This window comes from Schistocerca cancellata, chromosome 2 (genome assembly GCF_023864275.1).
Source record: "Schistocerca cancellata isolate TAMUIC-IGC-003103 chromosome 2, iqSchCanc2.1, whole genome shotgun sequence".
Taxonomy (NCBI): domain Eukaryota; kingdom Metazoa; phylum Arthropoda; class Insecta; order Orthoptera; family Acrididae; genus Schistocerca; species Schistocerca cancellata.
In genome coordinates, this window is record NC_064627.1 from 665,375,480 (window position 1) to 665,391,082 (window position 15,603).

The 15,603-nt window shown below is 39.2% G+C and overlaps 1 protein-coding gene across 1 annotated transcript in view; it reads left to right on the forward strand.

Annotated features, from left to right (window-relative positions):
• LOC126162367 (uncharacterized) overlaps positions 1-15,603 on the forward strand; it is a 98,824-nt gene that overhangs the window by 27,018 nt on the left and 56,203 nt on the right. The window contains 1 exon segment of the mRNA XM_049918821.1: positions 3,670-3,858. Within this exon segment, the coding sequence (XP_049774778.1) occupies positions 3,670-3,858 (189 nt within the window).

Consider the following 15,603-nt stretch of genomic DNA (forward strand, 5'->3'; position numbering starts at 1 on the left):
CCGGTGTTCGTATGTAGTCCAGTTTTTAGTAGATTGTCAATGTCACATATCTGTGTTGTTTTAGGTGCACTTTTACTCTGCTTGGAAAACATATTCACTGTGCATACAAACTGTTTGCATAGTGACTTTGTTAAACAAGTACTAAATAAAACTGCACAACACAAATGCAAATATAAATACCTGTACATTATTGTCTAGTGAATGAAGAATTGTTGTTACTAGCACAATACTAACAATCCAGCTGGCTTATATTGCAGAGAAAAATCATTCAATGTGGCAGGCAATTATTACTGACCAGGCACTGTACCGAATGGTTCCCGATGTTTTTTGAAGGCGTCCAACTGTACTGACAACAGCACTGAGTTAAAAATACGTGAAAATTTCTTATGTGTGCCAGACTATCAGGTCTGTTGTGTTAGCGAGGAATGGATCATTGTGGTCTTACTGTATTAAGGCTGAGTATCTCCTGTCGGACCATATAGGATAATTTAGGGAAACCATGCTGCCCTGCAAGCTTTACGACTTTCGCTGGCTTGCCAGTTGTGGCTGTTTAAGTGCCAGATCCTGTTTGGGCAGGTTGTGCCATTCCATGGCAGTCCATTTATTAACACGGTGTTTGTGTAAAATTTCATTCAATTTCTTTCGTAATGGATTATCAACATCACATATTTGCATTTTGCCATTTTAGTACTGCGTGGAGAACATATTCACTGTGTGTATGAACTGTTTGCTCAGTGACTTTGTTGAACAAATACTAAATAAAATTGCACAACACAGCTGCAAATATAAGTACTGCGCATTATTGTCTAGTGAACAAAGAATTGTTGACAGTACTACAAAACTAACAATGCAGCTGGCTCATCTTGATGAGAAAAATCGTTCAGTGAGGTGCTGTACTAAATGGTTCCAGTGTTTCTTGAAGGCGGCCAACTGTACTGCCAACAGCACCAAGTTAAAAGTACTTGATAATTTCCAACACGTGCCGGATGATCGGGTCTTTGGATTACTGAAGGACAGATCATTGTGGTCTTGCTGTGTTAAGGCTGAGTATCTCCTGCTGGACTGTATAGGATGATTTAGGGCTACCAAGCTGTCATGTAGGCTTTACAAGTTTCCTTGGCTTGCCAGTTGTTGCTGTTTATGTGCCAGATGGGCCATGGGTGGCTTGGGCCATGCATTTATTTACACGATTTTGTGTAAAGTTTTGTGTAATTTCTTTGATAATTAATCTACTGTCAATCTTTTAACTCTTCTATCCATGTGCATACCATGAGCTGTGTACACTTCCCTGCCTATATTGGTGACATGTACCAGGGACAAATTGTAAAATTTATTACAAATTGTTTAAACCTATTTTGTTTTATGCACTTCCAAGATCACAAGAGATTGTTCTATTCGATCACATCTCTGTGGAATGTTAACAACAATTACTTTAGTTCCAAACAACTTACTGAGTGTCACTTTCAGGTGTCTGATGCCACTATTTGACTGATTTTTAGCTACACCATTTGTACCTTCTGGTCACTTGCTAAGGTAGCACATGAGGTTAGGAATTGTGTCTTACGTACTTATCACTGTAATTTTTTTATAGTTTGAACAGTTGTTTTTAGTTTGCACAGAGTTAAACACTGCAACTTCCACTGCTTCGTCAAGAATCTGATGCCTATTTTGTATAATAATGGCTGGAAAGCTTTCCTTGGTTTTTTGATTTAGATCTTCAGTTATTTTGCAGGCACTGTTGATCAGTTTTCTTCACCTTTTATTTAGTAAAGTAACCTCAGCCTTTAGACCACCAATTTTCACGTATTTAATCTTCAACTAATGTTGATAATTTGCACTAATAGCCACAATTTTTCTGCATTTTTGTTTTACATGAGGCTGTAGTTAATATTCCCTGTTGCTTAAAGAGATATCTATAATATGTATGTATGTGAATCCCACATATAATTGTAATTACTTTGTTTTACGCAATAAATACTTTTTGCCTAAGTGAGCAGTTATCTGCAAGACATCACTGGATGAAAATATGCAAAATATGTAAACCTGCTGACTTCTATATCCCCAAAACTGACAACTATTCTTATGGCAAAAGTAGCCAAATCTAAATGTTTTAGCACATGTAGTATATGATTCTTCCAGTTTAAGTTTTCATCAGTATAGACACCTAAGAAATTAAAACTTTCTGCTGAGTTTTTTATATATTGTTGGTATACTAGGTTACTAGCAGGAGGAATATTTTTGACAGCACAAACTGTGTGAGCTGTGTTTTTTGGAGTTTAAAGCTAAACCATTCAGCAACTTCCACAAAAAAGTAATTTACTATTTTCTCTGTTAATTTTTCTTTACTTGGCTTCATAACAATGCTTGTATCATCTGCAAACAGGACTAATTCTGCCTCCTGATTCAAATAAAGTCACAGATAATTAACAGAAAGCAAGAACAGTAGTATGCCAATGATTGCACACTGTGGGACTTCCATTGTAATTTCTCCCCGGGAAGATTTTATGACGTCCCCCTTTGTATTATTCATATGTCCTGCATTCTGCTTCTTAAATAAGAACTAAACCAGACATATGCTGAAGTATGTATTCCACAAAACAAAATTCTTTATGATTGAGACAGTAAGAATTTAGAATATTATGTTCTATTTACTAGTATTCATTTTCTGCCATGCATTATTTCTAAAGGTGTGGTATAGTCTGGCTTTGTGCAGCACTAGATCAGATTAGATTAGATTTACTTACTGCATTGCATATATTGTATTATATCTAAATTCAATGACAGTCCATTTATAGGTAACTAGTTATTAATTCTCAATAAATTTTTATTTACATTTTCAAGTGTTGAATTTACTGATCACAGTACTTTCATCATCAGCAAAAAGAACTATTTCTCCTTCTTGGCAGCTCCCATTAAGGTCCTTGTGGTACACCTTTAGTAATTATTCCCCTTTCCAAAGATACTGTTTCATTGTGCACACTCCCTTAGTCGAGGGGCCTGAAGTGAATGTTAGTGGGGTGATTTACATCATCACACTACAGTCTCATGCTCAGATAGGTAACTTATTTAACATCAGTTGTAGAAGAACTCTGCTTTCCAACTAGTAGAACCTTTTTCCTTCTAACCCCCCCCCCCCCCCCCCCCCCCCCACAAAGGAATATTTCAGTGTTCCTGTCTGATATTAATAAAGATTTTGCAGAATACATATAGTCATAGCTAAGCTGTATTTCAGTCATGTTAATGACTGTCTCGCTTTATAAGTTTTGGAGAATTTCAGCTTCTTTCACTTTGGCCAACCAACAGTGTTTTCTATTCACATGGTTTTAGTGGTTATACTGCCTGCACTCTATTCATGCTGTAGTTAAATGGTATGATCCTATTACATAAACCTAATGACAACATACTGTACTTATATGTATTAACTATCTCACTTTATGATTTAAAGAGTATTGTAATACACCCACACACATTAATCTGTCTTAATAGGTTTAGTAATAATTCTTTAAATACATTCACAAAAATGTGTTTAATAAAATAGTTTTTCATAGTTACTTTTGATTTTCTTACACATGTGCAATCAGACACTTAACACCTGGAGGTAACATAATATTTAAAATAATGAGTGAAAACATTTATTTTGTTCTATTTCCAGTCCTCATATATTGGCAGTTTATTTTTGCAGGGAACTTCAGACAAAATATTGTAAGAAGACAGGAACAACAGTAAGGAAAATGAGCCTTCCAGATTCATCTACAGTTACTTGCAATCTTTTTAAAGGCAAGAAGGATCGGTTTGGTGGCATAATTGTTGATTCAGAAGTGGAGAATTCTGATGATAACTTCAGCACCAAACTCTTAAGTAAGCAAAAAAGACTTAAGTCCTCAGTTGTAGTAGTATGTTTCTATAATAGGAAGACAAAAACACCTCTTTGCCTGTAGAAGATTTTTTTATTAAAACGGTGACCAGTTTCACCCCAATTTAGGTGCATCCTCAGGTCATATAAATTATGTCTACAACATTATTTTATGCTATCCTGAAGCTTCTCCCAGGCCTTCATAACTGATAAATTAAAACCTGATAGAAGTGTTTGTCAGATGGATGACATAGTAATAAACACACCTGGCATAGAGAAACAACTTTAAGATTTGATTCCCATATATCAGCTGGAGGCAATGTGGGCATGGCCTCAAGAGATCCCTGATATTTACTTTATTGTTAGACTCGCCATAACTCACCTGAAATAGTAACTTTTCTGAAATCTTACTGACTTTGTGCAATGTTTCGTTTACATATATTAAAAACTGCAGATTCTATGAATAGTGCCAAGTGATTCTTTAACATTAGAACAGTGAAAGGGGTAAAAATAGCCTGTGTCCTACCTTCTACTTCAATGTCATATCCAAGGATTTTCAAATTATTTACATTTTCTTGGACATTTCATTTTATATAGCTTAGAATGATAGTAGGGGCCTGTTTGTCAACTCTGTAATTTCTCTTCTGAATAAATGGAAATAATCTAACACTGAAGTGGCAACAATCAGTAATCATGCACAGCTGTTGCTGCTCATTGTGTTTTGGTATTTACAAATTCCAGTCTGCTACAGTTTACATCATGTCATTCAGATAATATTCTTTGTCCATGGAAGACATTTTTAAACATGCCCTATCAGTGTGCAGATTCTGGTGAAGAAATGTTACTTCATTTAGAGAATTCCGCTGTTGAATTGGAAACTCTCTTCACAGCTGAAGATGGAGATTTTGTACCAGAGACAAGTGAAGATGAAGACATTGTGAATGTGGAGAGATTAGAGAAGGTGGATTCAGATGCAAAAGATCTGGCAGAGAACCTGAGAAAATTCTGGTCGTATGTAAAATTGGTAAGTGGTTCTAAGGCCTCCATTCAGTCCCTTGTTGATCTGTTTGGTGTGGCAGTGGAAGACAGCAAAATGAAAGCTGAAGTTTTAAATTTCATGTTCAAGAAATCGTTCACACAGGAGAACTGTATTGTCATTTGGCCATCGGATGGACTCCCGTATGGGCGACATATCGGATGGACTCCCATATGGATGACATAGTAATAAACACACCTGGCATAGAGAAACAACTTTAAGATTTGAAAGCTAGTAAATCACCAAGTCCAGATCGAATCCCAGTTCGATTTTGCAAACAGTAATCTACGGCATTGGCCCCTTACTTAGCTTGCATTTATCATGAATCTCTCATCCAGTGCAAAGTACCAAGCAAACAGTAAAAAGAGCATCTGACTTCAGTGTATAAGAAAGGTAAAAGAACGGATCTGAAAAAATTACAGATCAATACCTCTACCTTCTGACTACTGCAGAATCCTTGAACAGATTCTCAGTGCGAATATAATAAACTTTCATGAGACTGAGAAGCTTATGTGCACAAATCATCAGGATTTTAGACAGCATTGCTTATGTGAAACTCAGCTTGCCCTTTCATCATATGCTGTACTGAGAACTGTGGATGAAGAGTATCAGGCAGATTCCATATTTCTAGATTTCTGGAAAGCATTTGACATAGCGCCCTACTGGAGGCTGTTAACGATGGTGCAAGCACATGGAATAAGTTCACAGATACATGAGTGGCTTGAAGACATCTTAAATAATAGAACACAGTGCATTGTCCTTGATGGCAAGTGTTCATTGGAGACAAGGGTACTGTCAGGATTGCCTCAGGGAAGTGTGATAGGACCGTTGTTGTTCTCTATATACATAAATGATTCGGCTGATAGGGTGAGCAGCAATCGGCAGTTGTTCGCTGATGATGCTGTGACGTACAGTAAGGTGTCGAAGTTGAGTGGCTGTAGGCAAATGCAAGATGAATTAGACAAAATTTCCAGTTGGTGTGATGAAAGGCAGCTAGCCCTAAATGTGGTAAAAAGTTAATGCAGATGAATGGCAATGTTTGGATACGGTATTACTAATGCCCTGCTCGACACCGTCAAGTCATTTAAGTGTGGGCATAATGTTGCAAAGTGATATGAGGTGAAATGGGTATGTGAGAAATGTGGTAGGGATACTTGAGTACTGCACGAGTGTTTATGATCCTTGCGAGGTAGGATTGAAGGAAGAAATTGAAACAATTCAGAGGCAGGCTGCTAGATTTGTTACCGGTAAGTTTGAACAACATGTAAGAGTTACAGAGATGCTTTGAGAACTCAGATGGTAATCACTTTAGGGAAGGTGATGTTGTTTTCAAAAAACAGTATTGAGAAAATTTAGAGAACCAGCATTTGAAGCTGATTGCCGAACGATTCTACTGCTGCCAACATACATTGCACATATGACCATGAAGATTAGATACGAGAAATTAGGGCTTATACGGAGGCATACAGACAGTCACTTTTTCTTTACTCTATTTGCGAATGAAACACAGAAGTAAATGGCAAGTAGTGGTACAGGGTACCCTCTGCCATGTACCATACAATTGCTTGCAGAGTATCTATGTAGATGTAGATGTAGATGATATATATCAATCCTCACATCATCCATCACAGCAGCCCCAATTCAATGTGTCTACAAAGACTGTCACTAGGAATGGAGCCGAGTGGGAGATAAAAAAATGTTCAGTTTCTGAATGAAGATCAGCTGTAAACATTCTAAAGGAGAGAGGAGGTTCCACTGTTTACTTTTGCCAACAAGTAGAAAACTGTCATTTTTAATGAAGCAGTGGGCACATCTCATCAAGAAATACACAGAATCAAATGTTAGTACTAAAAAACAATGATCCGACTGTGTCACTTGAGGAACTGGGAATATTGATGGCCGTCATATATCTCGGGGTTTCATTTTTTCAAAAGGTATCTCTGTGGATCATCTTTTGTTGCATGCTTGAGGGCGTACTGTCATCAAGGGAGAGGTGTTGGGAGTTTCTCAGATTTCTCTGTTTCTATGAAAAATGAATGTGAGCTCAGCACCTGCCAACAGGGATACAAATTTGCTCTTGTATTTGAAATTTGGGAAAGTTTGTGGAGAACAGTTATTCTTACCATCTTGGAGAAAATATAACTACAGGCAAGCAATATTACCAAGCAAGTCAAGGTGCAGGTTCACACAATTGAAGCCCAACAAACCTTACAAATATACTCTCAAAGTCTGGATTGCTGCCATTGTAGCAGCAAGCTATATAAATATTGCATTTCCACATCTTGACATACACAAAGGGATGCAGTCACTTGGAGAGTGCATTGTTCTGCGTCTCAAGGACCCATGTGCAAATCAACAAAGAAATGTGATGACAGACAACTTCATCACATCTCTTCAACTTGCTAAGAAGGTCAAAGAAAAGAAAACTTCCGTATTTTGGTACAATGAACAAGACCCGTTATGAAATCCCTGATGAGGTAAAGAAGCTAAATATTGAAATACACTGCACCACAGTCCTGTGCCAGACTTGCAACACAAATTGCACAGTGATTGTATGCCAACGAAAGAGGAATAAAACTGTAATTTGTCTGAGTACACTGCATGGTGAAGTAACAGTAAGCAAAGAAGGAAAGCAGAAACCTGAAAACCTTTTAACATTCTACAGTGCAAATAAGTTTGGGGTGAATGTTCTACATCTACATCTACATCTACATTTATACTCCGCAAGCCACCCAACGGTATGTGGCGGAGGGTACTTTACGTGCCACTGTCATTACCTCCCTTTCCTGTTCCAGTCGCGTATGGTTCGCGGGAAGAACGACTGTCTGAAAGCCTCTGTGCGCGCTCTAATCTCTCTAATTTTACATTCGTGATCTCCTCGGGAGGTATAAGTAGGGGGAAGCAATATATTAGATACCTCATCCAGAAACGCACCCTCTCGAAACCTGGCGAGCAAGCTACACCGCGAAGCAGAGCGCCTCTCTTGCAGAGTCCGCCACTTGAGTTTGTTAAACATCTCCGTAACGCTATCACGGTTACCAAATAACCCTGTGACGAAACGCGCCGCTCTTCTTTGAATCTTCTCTATCTCCTCCGTCAACCCGATCTGGTACGGATCCCACACTGATGAGCAATACTCAAGTATAGGTCGAACGAGTGTTTTGTAAGCCACCTCCTTTGTTGATGGACTTCATTTTCTAAGGACTCTCCCAATGAATCTCAACCTGGTACCCGCCTTACCAACAATTAATTTTATATGATCATTCCACTTCAAATCGTTCCGCACGCATACTCCCAGATATTTTACAGAAGTAACTGCTACCAGTGTTTGTTTCGCTATCATATAATCATACAATAAAGGATCCTTCTTTCTATGTATTCGCAATACATTACATTTGTCTATGTTAAGGGTCAGTTGCCACTCCCTGCACCAAGTGCCTATCCGCTGCAGATCTTCCTGCATTTCGCTACAATTTTCTAATGCTGCAACTTCTCTGTATACTACAGCATCATCCGCAAAAAGCCGCATGGAACTTCCGACACTATCTACTAGGTCATTTATATATATTGTGAAAAGCAATGGTCCCATAACACTCCCCTTGGCACACCAGAGGTTACTTTAACGTCTGTAGACGTCTCTCCGTTGATAACAACATGTTGCGTTCTGTTTGCTAAAAACTCTTCAATCCAGCCACACAGCTGGTCTGATATTCCGTAGGCTCTTACTTTGTTTATCAGGCGACAGTGCGGAACTGTATCGAACGCCTTCCGGAAGTCAAGAAAAATAGCATCTACCTGGGAGCCTGTATCTAATATTTTCTGGGTCTCATGAACAAATAAAGCGAGTTGGGTCTCACACGATCGCTGTTTCCGGAATCCATGTTGATTCCTACATAGTAGATTCTGAGTTTCCAAAAACGACATGATATTCGAGCAAAAAACATGTTCTAAAATTCTACAACAGATCGACGTCAGAGATATGTTGTTGATCAAATGACCCATAAATATCCTAAAAAAGGTTAAAATCTCGTGGCAGATTAAAACTATGTGTCAGGAAGTTTTTTGTCAGTGCACACTCCACTGCAGAGCTAAAATTTGTTCTGGATACTGCACGTAGCAGGTGGACGATACATGGTTCCTACAACTTCTTGGACATGGTGGAAATAAATGGTGGATCATAAAAAAAAAAAAAAAAAGAAACAGCAATAAGAATAGACAAGAGAAGAGGATATGGGATCAGAAGTATCCAGAAGGCAAAAGAAGTGCCAAATCAGCCTCTGAAAAGGTGTGTAAAGTGTCACAAAACCATGGTGCAGAAACTGTGCCTGTAAAAGACAGATCACTTATGCTAAGTGCATCTTGTAGATTTCAGTGACTTGAGTAATAAGTGCAACAAAGCCACATGCACTAAATATGTCTAGAAGGTTCTACAAATAGTTAATATATGGAAGTCTACAATTTAGGAAACTTATTAGCAGAGGCAACAACAAATTGGCAAGAAATTTTGTTGTTGAGGTAAGTAAGTAATATATTAATTATTGTGTTAAATAATTATTGTTATAACTCATAAAATGGTAGGGATTAACACACACTAAAATAAAGTACTTGCTTAAGTCAAATATGAAAGCACTTTTTGGGGTCAAAATGACTCGATCATTTTAGAAAGGTCAGATATTCTGCTATTCTAGTGTTAAAGATAGTTGTGTATATACCTATAGCACAAAGCAACAAAAAATGAGCAGCTTGATTACAAAATTTTAATGAATGATAGGCTGCGCTGCACTTACTGTTGGAAGATAAGGAACATGCCCACTGTGACTTCAGTGTTGGCATGAACCAAATTATGCCTTTGTGACGAGTATTAAAGAGTGATAAGCTGATATAATATCTTCCTGACATTCAGAAAAAAAGATAAATATTTTTCCAATAGATTGTATTATATACTTCATGTATATTCCACAGATTGATACAAGTTAGCACAACTCTGACTCACATGGCACAAATGATAAAGATGAGTATGCTGGATCCACTTGTTAGAGCTTTAGATTGTTTTTATGGACAGAATTTCTACCAGCATTAGGTGGTACAGATGCAAAGAACATTTCCAATACTTTAAGGAAGCTCCCTAACTCTAAATAAAGTATTTGATCTTATTTATTATAATGTGTTCAATTCAGATTTTGTCTATACTTTTCGATGGTGCAATTACAGAAGTGTGTTGCTGGGGCTTGGGCCTCCTTGTCACTATATTTGATGAGCATCAAGTTTCTGCACAGTGCTCTGCATTTGTGGATTTACTGTACTAACCTACATGTGTGTTACTGAAGACCCTTTCTGCCTTAGCTTAGTGAGAGAGCACCAGGTCAAAGTGTGTGTTGTAGTTTGTTGGTCTTGACCAACCTGTACGAGGCCTGCACTGTGATTGGCACATTAAAAATGTGTTTTAGTCAGTATTTTATGATGTGAACACATCTTTCATAGGAGTACTCAGGGTAGATGCATAATCAAAAATCTGAATTTTACAGAACTGTGAAAGATTTGGCACATTTAAAACTCAACTCTTCATAAGCAAGTATAAAAAGTATGCCTATCATGATGGAGATATGGCTCTCTCATATTCAACTCTGGTTATGCCCACCTAGAGGAAACGTTTCTAGCCACCTCATGATCATGCCAGGATGGCCACCCACTGGACACCTTCCTGCGTCAGCCTTTTGATGTGCCAGAAGGAGGAAACATTCCTAGCTTCCTAAATCCTAAGCAGGTTCACTCATGATATTTTCATTCCTCAACATACTTAACACCTTCTCTCTATTCTGTTTCATCTGTTGTTCAGCTTAGTGTACCAACTTTCTGGATCTCCTTCTGTATAATGGCTACATGACTCCCACCAGCCGTTAATGCTACCTCAATCTTGATAATTGCCTTCTGTTCCACACTAAAAAATCTGTCTTATGCCGTCTGGCCATTCACGAACAGGACATATCCAACATCAAACAATCCCCTTCATAGTGAGCTGAAGGTCTTACTGAGGCCCTCACAGACAGGTATTGCCCTTCAAACAGATTGCCTACTTCGTGTCCTCACAAGTCCTTAATTCTTCATGCGCCCCCATCTGCATTACTTAATACCTTCCTACTCCAGAAGAACATAACCAAATCATTCACCAGGACTTCGACTAACTTTCATCATACCCTGAAATGAAGAACATCCTTTCCACAGTCCTTCCCACTCCTCCCAGAGGTGATTATCATGGATTTTTTGGAGCCCATATAATGTAATTCTGATAGAATACTGGGACAAAGGCAGGACTGAAATATTTAAAACATAAAAGAACTGAAGAATGACCCAGGTTGACACACAAGAAAGTGTTCTTTCACCAGAACAAACCTGTGGTCAAGACAGGAGCATTCACGACAACAAGTGCTTCAGCTGGCATGTGAAGAAAATTATTGCTTCAGTAACAGTTTTTTCATTAAGTGAAATATTATGAGGAATAAAATGCCGCAGAAAATTATTTAGACACCTGTGATAGTGGCTTGGCTTGCTCGTGAAACACATTCTCCCTGTTACATGCTGTTCTTTATCACATGAAGAATACTTTTTCTAGCAAAGGCACTTGCCAGAAGTGTTACACACACTGCAATGAAATTGAAATAATAAATTATCTAACCAAATCATTTTAGAAGCCTGCATTTTGATTTGTTCCTTGTCACTCTTTAAGACACTTTATAGGAGGTTTGTTCAAAAAATTCCAGAACATTCATAATTTCACGCCAATGGTATTTTGGAGTAAAAAATGGTTGACATCCCTGCACACGCCTGTGTTTAATGTGTAACTGCTGCAAGTTTTATTGTTGTATGTCTGTTGGTTATTGTTGAGTGCTGTATTGAGCTGAACATTGTGTCCCACAGTTTGCAAAATTCAAGACGGCAGAGTTAGAGGAGCAACACATCTACATTAAATTTTGCGTGAAGCTCAAGAAAACCTTTACAGAGACACACCAAATGATGCAGGCAACCTATGGTGATGAGTGTGGTGTTATGAATGGCTCACATGGTTTAAAAATAGCCTTACAGAAGTTAAGGATGACCATCATGCAGGGTGCCCTTCGATGCCTACAGACAATGCTCATTTTAGGAATATCAACAAAATTGTGGATGCCAGTCAAAGATTGACTGTCCGAGAGATTGTAGAAGAATCTAATATTTCAGTTGGGTCATGCCATGAAATCTTGAGACAGCATCTTGGAATGTATCGTGTTGCCACCAGGTTCGTCCACGGTTCATGAATAGAGACCAGAAGAGCTTTTGGATTGCGCAAATAAGAATGAGATGTTCTTTAAGAGAATCATGCCTAGTGATGAGATGTGGGTCTATGGTTACAATGTTGAGGCCAAGGTTCAATCTTCACAGTGGGTCAGGGAAGGTTCTCCAATATCGAAAAAAGCTTGTCAGGCCAGGTCAAATGTCAAAGCATTGCAGGTAGTTTTCTTTGGCTTTGAAGGATTAGTTCACTATAAATTGATGCTTGCAAGAAAATATGAGAAGGAAATGGCCTGAAATGTGGCGAGACAATTCATGGCTCTTGCATTATGATAATGTACCTGCATATTCATCCCTGTTAGTGCATGACTATTACACAAAAAACGAAATAGCTGTGGTGCCTCATCCTTCATACTCCACAGATGTGGCCCCTGTGGACTTGTTGAAAACTCCATTGAAAGGACAAATATTTGCAATGATGGACAAGATAAAAAGAAATTTTGCAGACAGTGTTCGCGCAGTCCAGCAAGAGGTGTAACAAAAGTGCTTCCGGAAGTGGAAACGGCAGTGGGAAGGGTGCATCAATATCGGAGGATGAGACCATGCACAGTACATAAAAGATAAGTGCAGAAAAATTTTGCAGACAAAAGTTCTACAATGTTTTGAACAGACCTCATAAGTCAGAAAGGGCAAAGGTATACTAAATTAAATTGGTGTAACAGTTAGTTCCTTCATATATAGCAATTTCTAGGATTGCAGCCTCTCACCTGTAGCTGACTAATGTGTTGTTCATAGACACATGTAATGTCTCAGAGAAGTTACTAGCTTTCATGGTAGTGCTCTTTCTCTAGTTCAAGCGTACACACACACACACACACACACACACACACACACACACACAAAAAAAACCTCTCTGACCCAAATTCAGTGATACATACTGTTTATGAGTAATTGCTCAGGCTGGCACAAGTGAGGGTGAGGGTAGGCATGTGGCAACTGAAAGGGGGTAAGATGTATAGGGGAAGGCAGAGAGTGAGGAGAGGCAGATAGCTCTCAGAAGCATAAGAATGAGGACTAAAACAGGTGGCATTCACAAAGTGAGGGGTGGGGGGGGGGGGGGGGAATAAGGGGAATTTCATGGAAAGATAAGTCCAGGGTTTGGGCAACGGAGAAGTGGTACGGTAAATTATAGGAGCGGAAAAATGAGGGCAAGGGTAAGGAAGATAGTAAGGGACTAAGGTATGTTAGACCAGGAGGACTGCAAGAACAGAGAATATGCTGACTGGGCATTTTCCATCTACTTAATTTAGAGTAACTGGTGCAGTGAGCACTTTTTGGGGGGGGGGGGGGGGGGGAGAGGAGGGGCACACAGTCTAAATGATAAAGTTACTGAAACAGCTATTGAGATCACCGGTGCAGTGGTATAGTATATTTTTCTGCACTAGGTGGCTGAGTTCACAGTTAGCCACAGACATTGGTCATCCTTGCATGGAGACAAGTGGTTAATTGTTGTCCCCACATGGCACATGGAATGTCAACACAGTCAGTGCATAATTTGGCTGGTTTGAGATGTTATCCTTCCTTTTACAGGATAGCAATCACCCGTGCAAGCACTGCCGCAGGAGGTGGTAAATGTGTGTAAAGGACAGATCTCATACCTAGATTGCTTAAAGGGGTAAGACCCATGTGCTGTTAGGTTACGAGTAAGATCGGCATAAAGATAGACTAGGCTAGGATATTGCCTAGGTTTGGTTGATTACAAAATTCTTGTTTCAGTTATGATGTTAGGGTTTTCGATGAATGTCCCATATATCAGGACATGATGACAGGCAGCCAGAGCCTGAAACAGGAAGTGGCAGAGTTTTTCAAGACCTGGTTGATAAGAGGAGTACTGATCAGTGAGTGATTCACAATGTAGTGTGTTGTTTGGTGTCACAGGAAGAAATTTCATGAGAAATCTGATTCTGGACTAGCTGAGCAGAATATTGTCTGTCTGTCAAGGCTTTCGCAAGATTATCAGCTCACTTTGTTAACACCAGTCTCCCACTGCAGATGTGACTCCCATAGATGTTAAGGCTATGTGGGACTTCTTATTGAGGAACGGATGATACTGTCAAAATGGAGATACTGTTGGTTGTTGGTGCATTTTATATGAACAGAGGTATTGATGGAGCTTTGTGAAAACTGAAGTTCAACATTTAAGACTAGTTGATTGAAATGAGAAGGACCAGTAATGCTGAGTTGAAAATAGATGTTGGGATTGAGTGGTTAGGAAGTGGCCCATAAACTGGTTAGTGTATAAAGATGCCCTGTGGAAGTGCTCATGGTAGTTGGACAGATCAGTTTGTATAACTAGGCTCCCTCCCCCTTACCCCTTCCTCATCACTCCATCTCTCTCTCTCTCTGTCTTATTTTTCTAATGCCACCATTTTCAGTCTTCATTTTACAATGCCCACTGCAAGCCAGCTGTCTCCCTGTCTATCATGCCCCCCTTAACTCTCTTTATCTACTCACCACTCCTTGCTCCATACATTGTACCCCCTCCTACTTGCAACATCCTATTCCTCACTCCCCACTCTTGTCAGCCTGAGAAATCACCATTTAATAGTGAGTGTCACCATGAGCAGGTGCAAGTGAGTGCTTGTGTGTGTATGTAAATAGAAAGAGAACAGTAATTTATAAGGTAGTAATATCTGTGCTGAAAAAACGTGTCTAATAACCATGCATTAATCAGCAACAGGTAAGTGGTTTCCATTCCTCATTTTCTTTTTTATTCATGCTGGTATTTCTGTTATTGTTGTACCTTGTGGGAAACATAGATACAGCATTCATAAGACATTATGGCTGCTGGTCTCTGGTTTGAGAGAGATTATGGTAAGAAATATTTGTGGAGTAGACTCACTGAATGTGGACTCCTGCATTCATTCATGAGTCCAGCTGCTCATAAATCTGATTCATGGAATCTTTCTTCTCACATTATGCTGTGATCCATTGATGAGCCAAAGCATTATGACCAACTGCTTAATGACACTTTTGCCCAACTTTGAAATGTAGTGTGTGACATGGATTTGACAAGTCCACAGTAGGTTTCTGGAGCTATGTGTCACCAGATATCTACGCACAGGTCACCAAATTCCGATAAACTAAGGGCCATTGGTTTGTGGGCGTGGAGCTTGTGCCTGATAGCATCCCAGATGTCTTCCGTTGGTTTCAGATCAGGCAAATTTGGGGGCCAAGACATCAGCGTGAATTCACTATTGTGCTCATCAAACCAATGATTTATGATTCTGCCTTCATGACATGAATAGTTATCCTGCGGGAAGATGCCATTGCCATTGAGGAAGGCATCAAGCTTGAAGGGATGCAGGTAGCCTGCAATAATGTTCACATAGTCCACAGCTGGCATAGGTCCCATGGCAGCCGCACTGAATATCTTGAGCAGCCATTT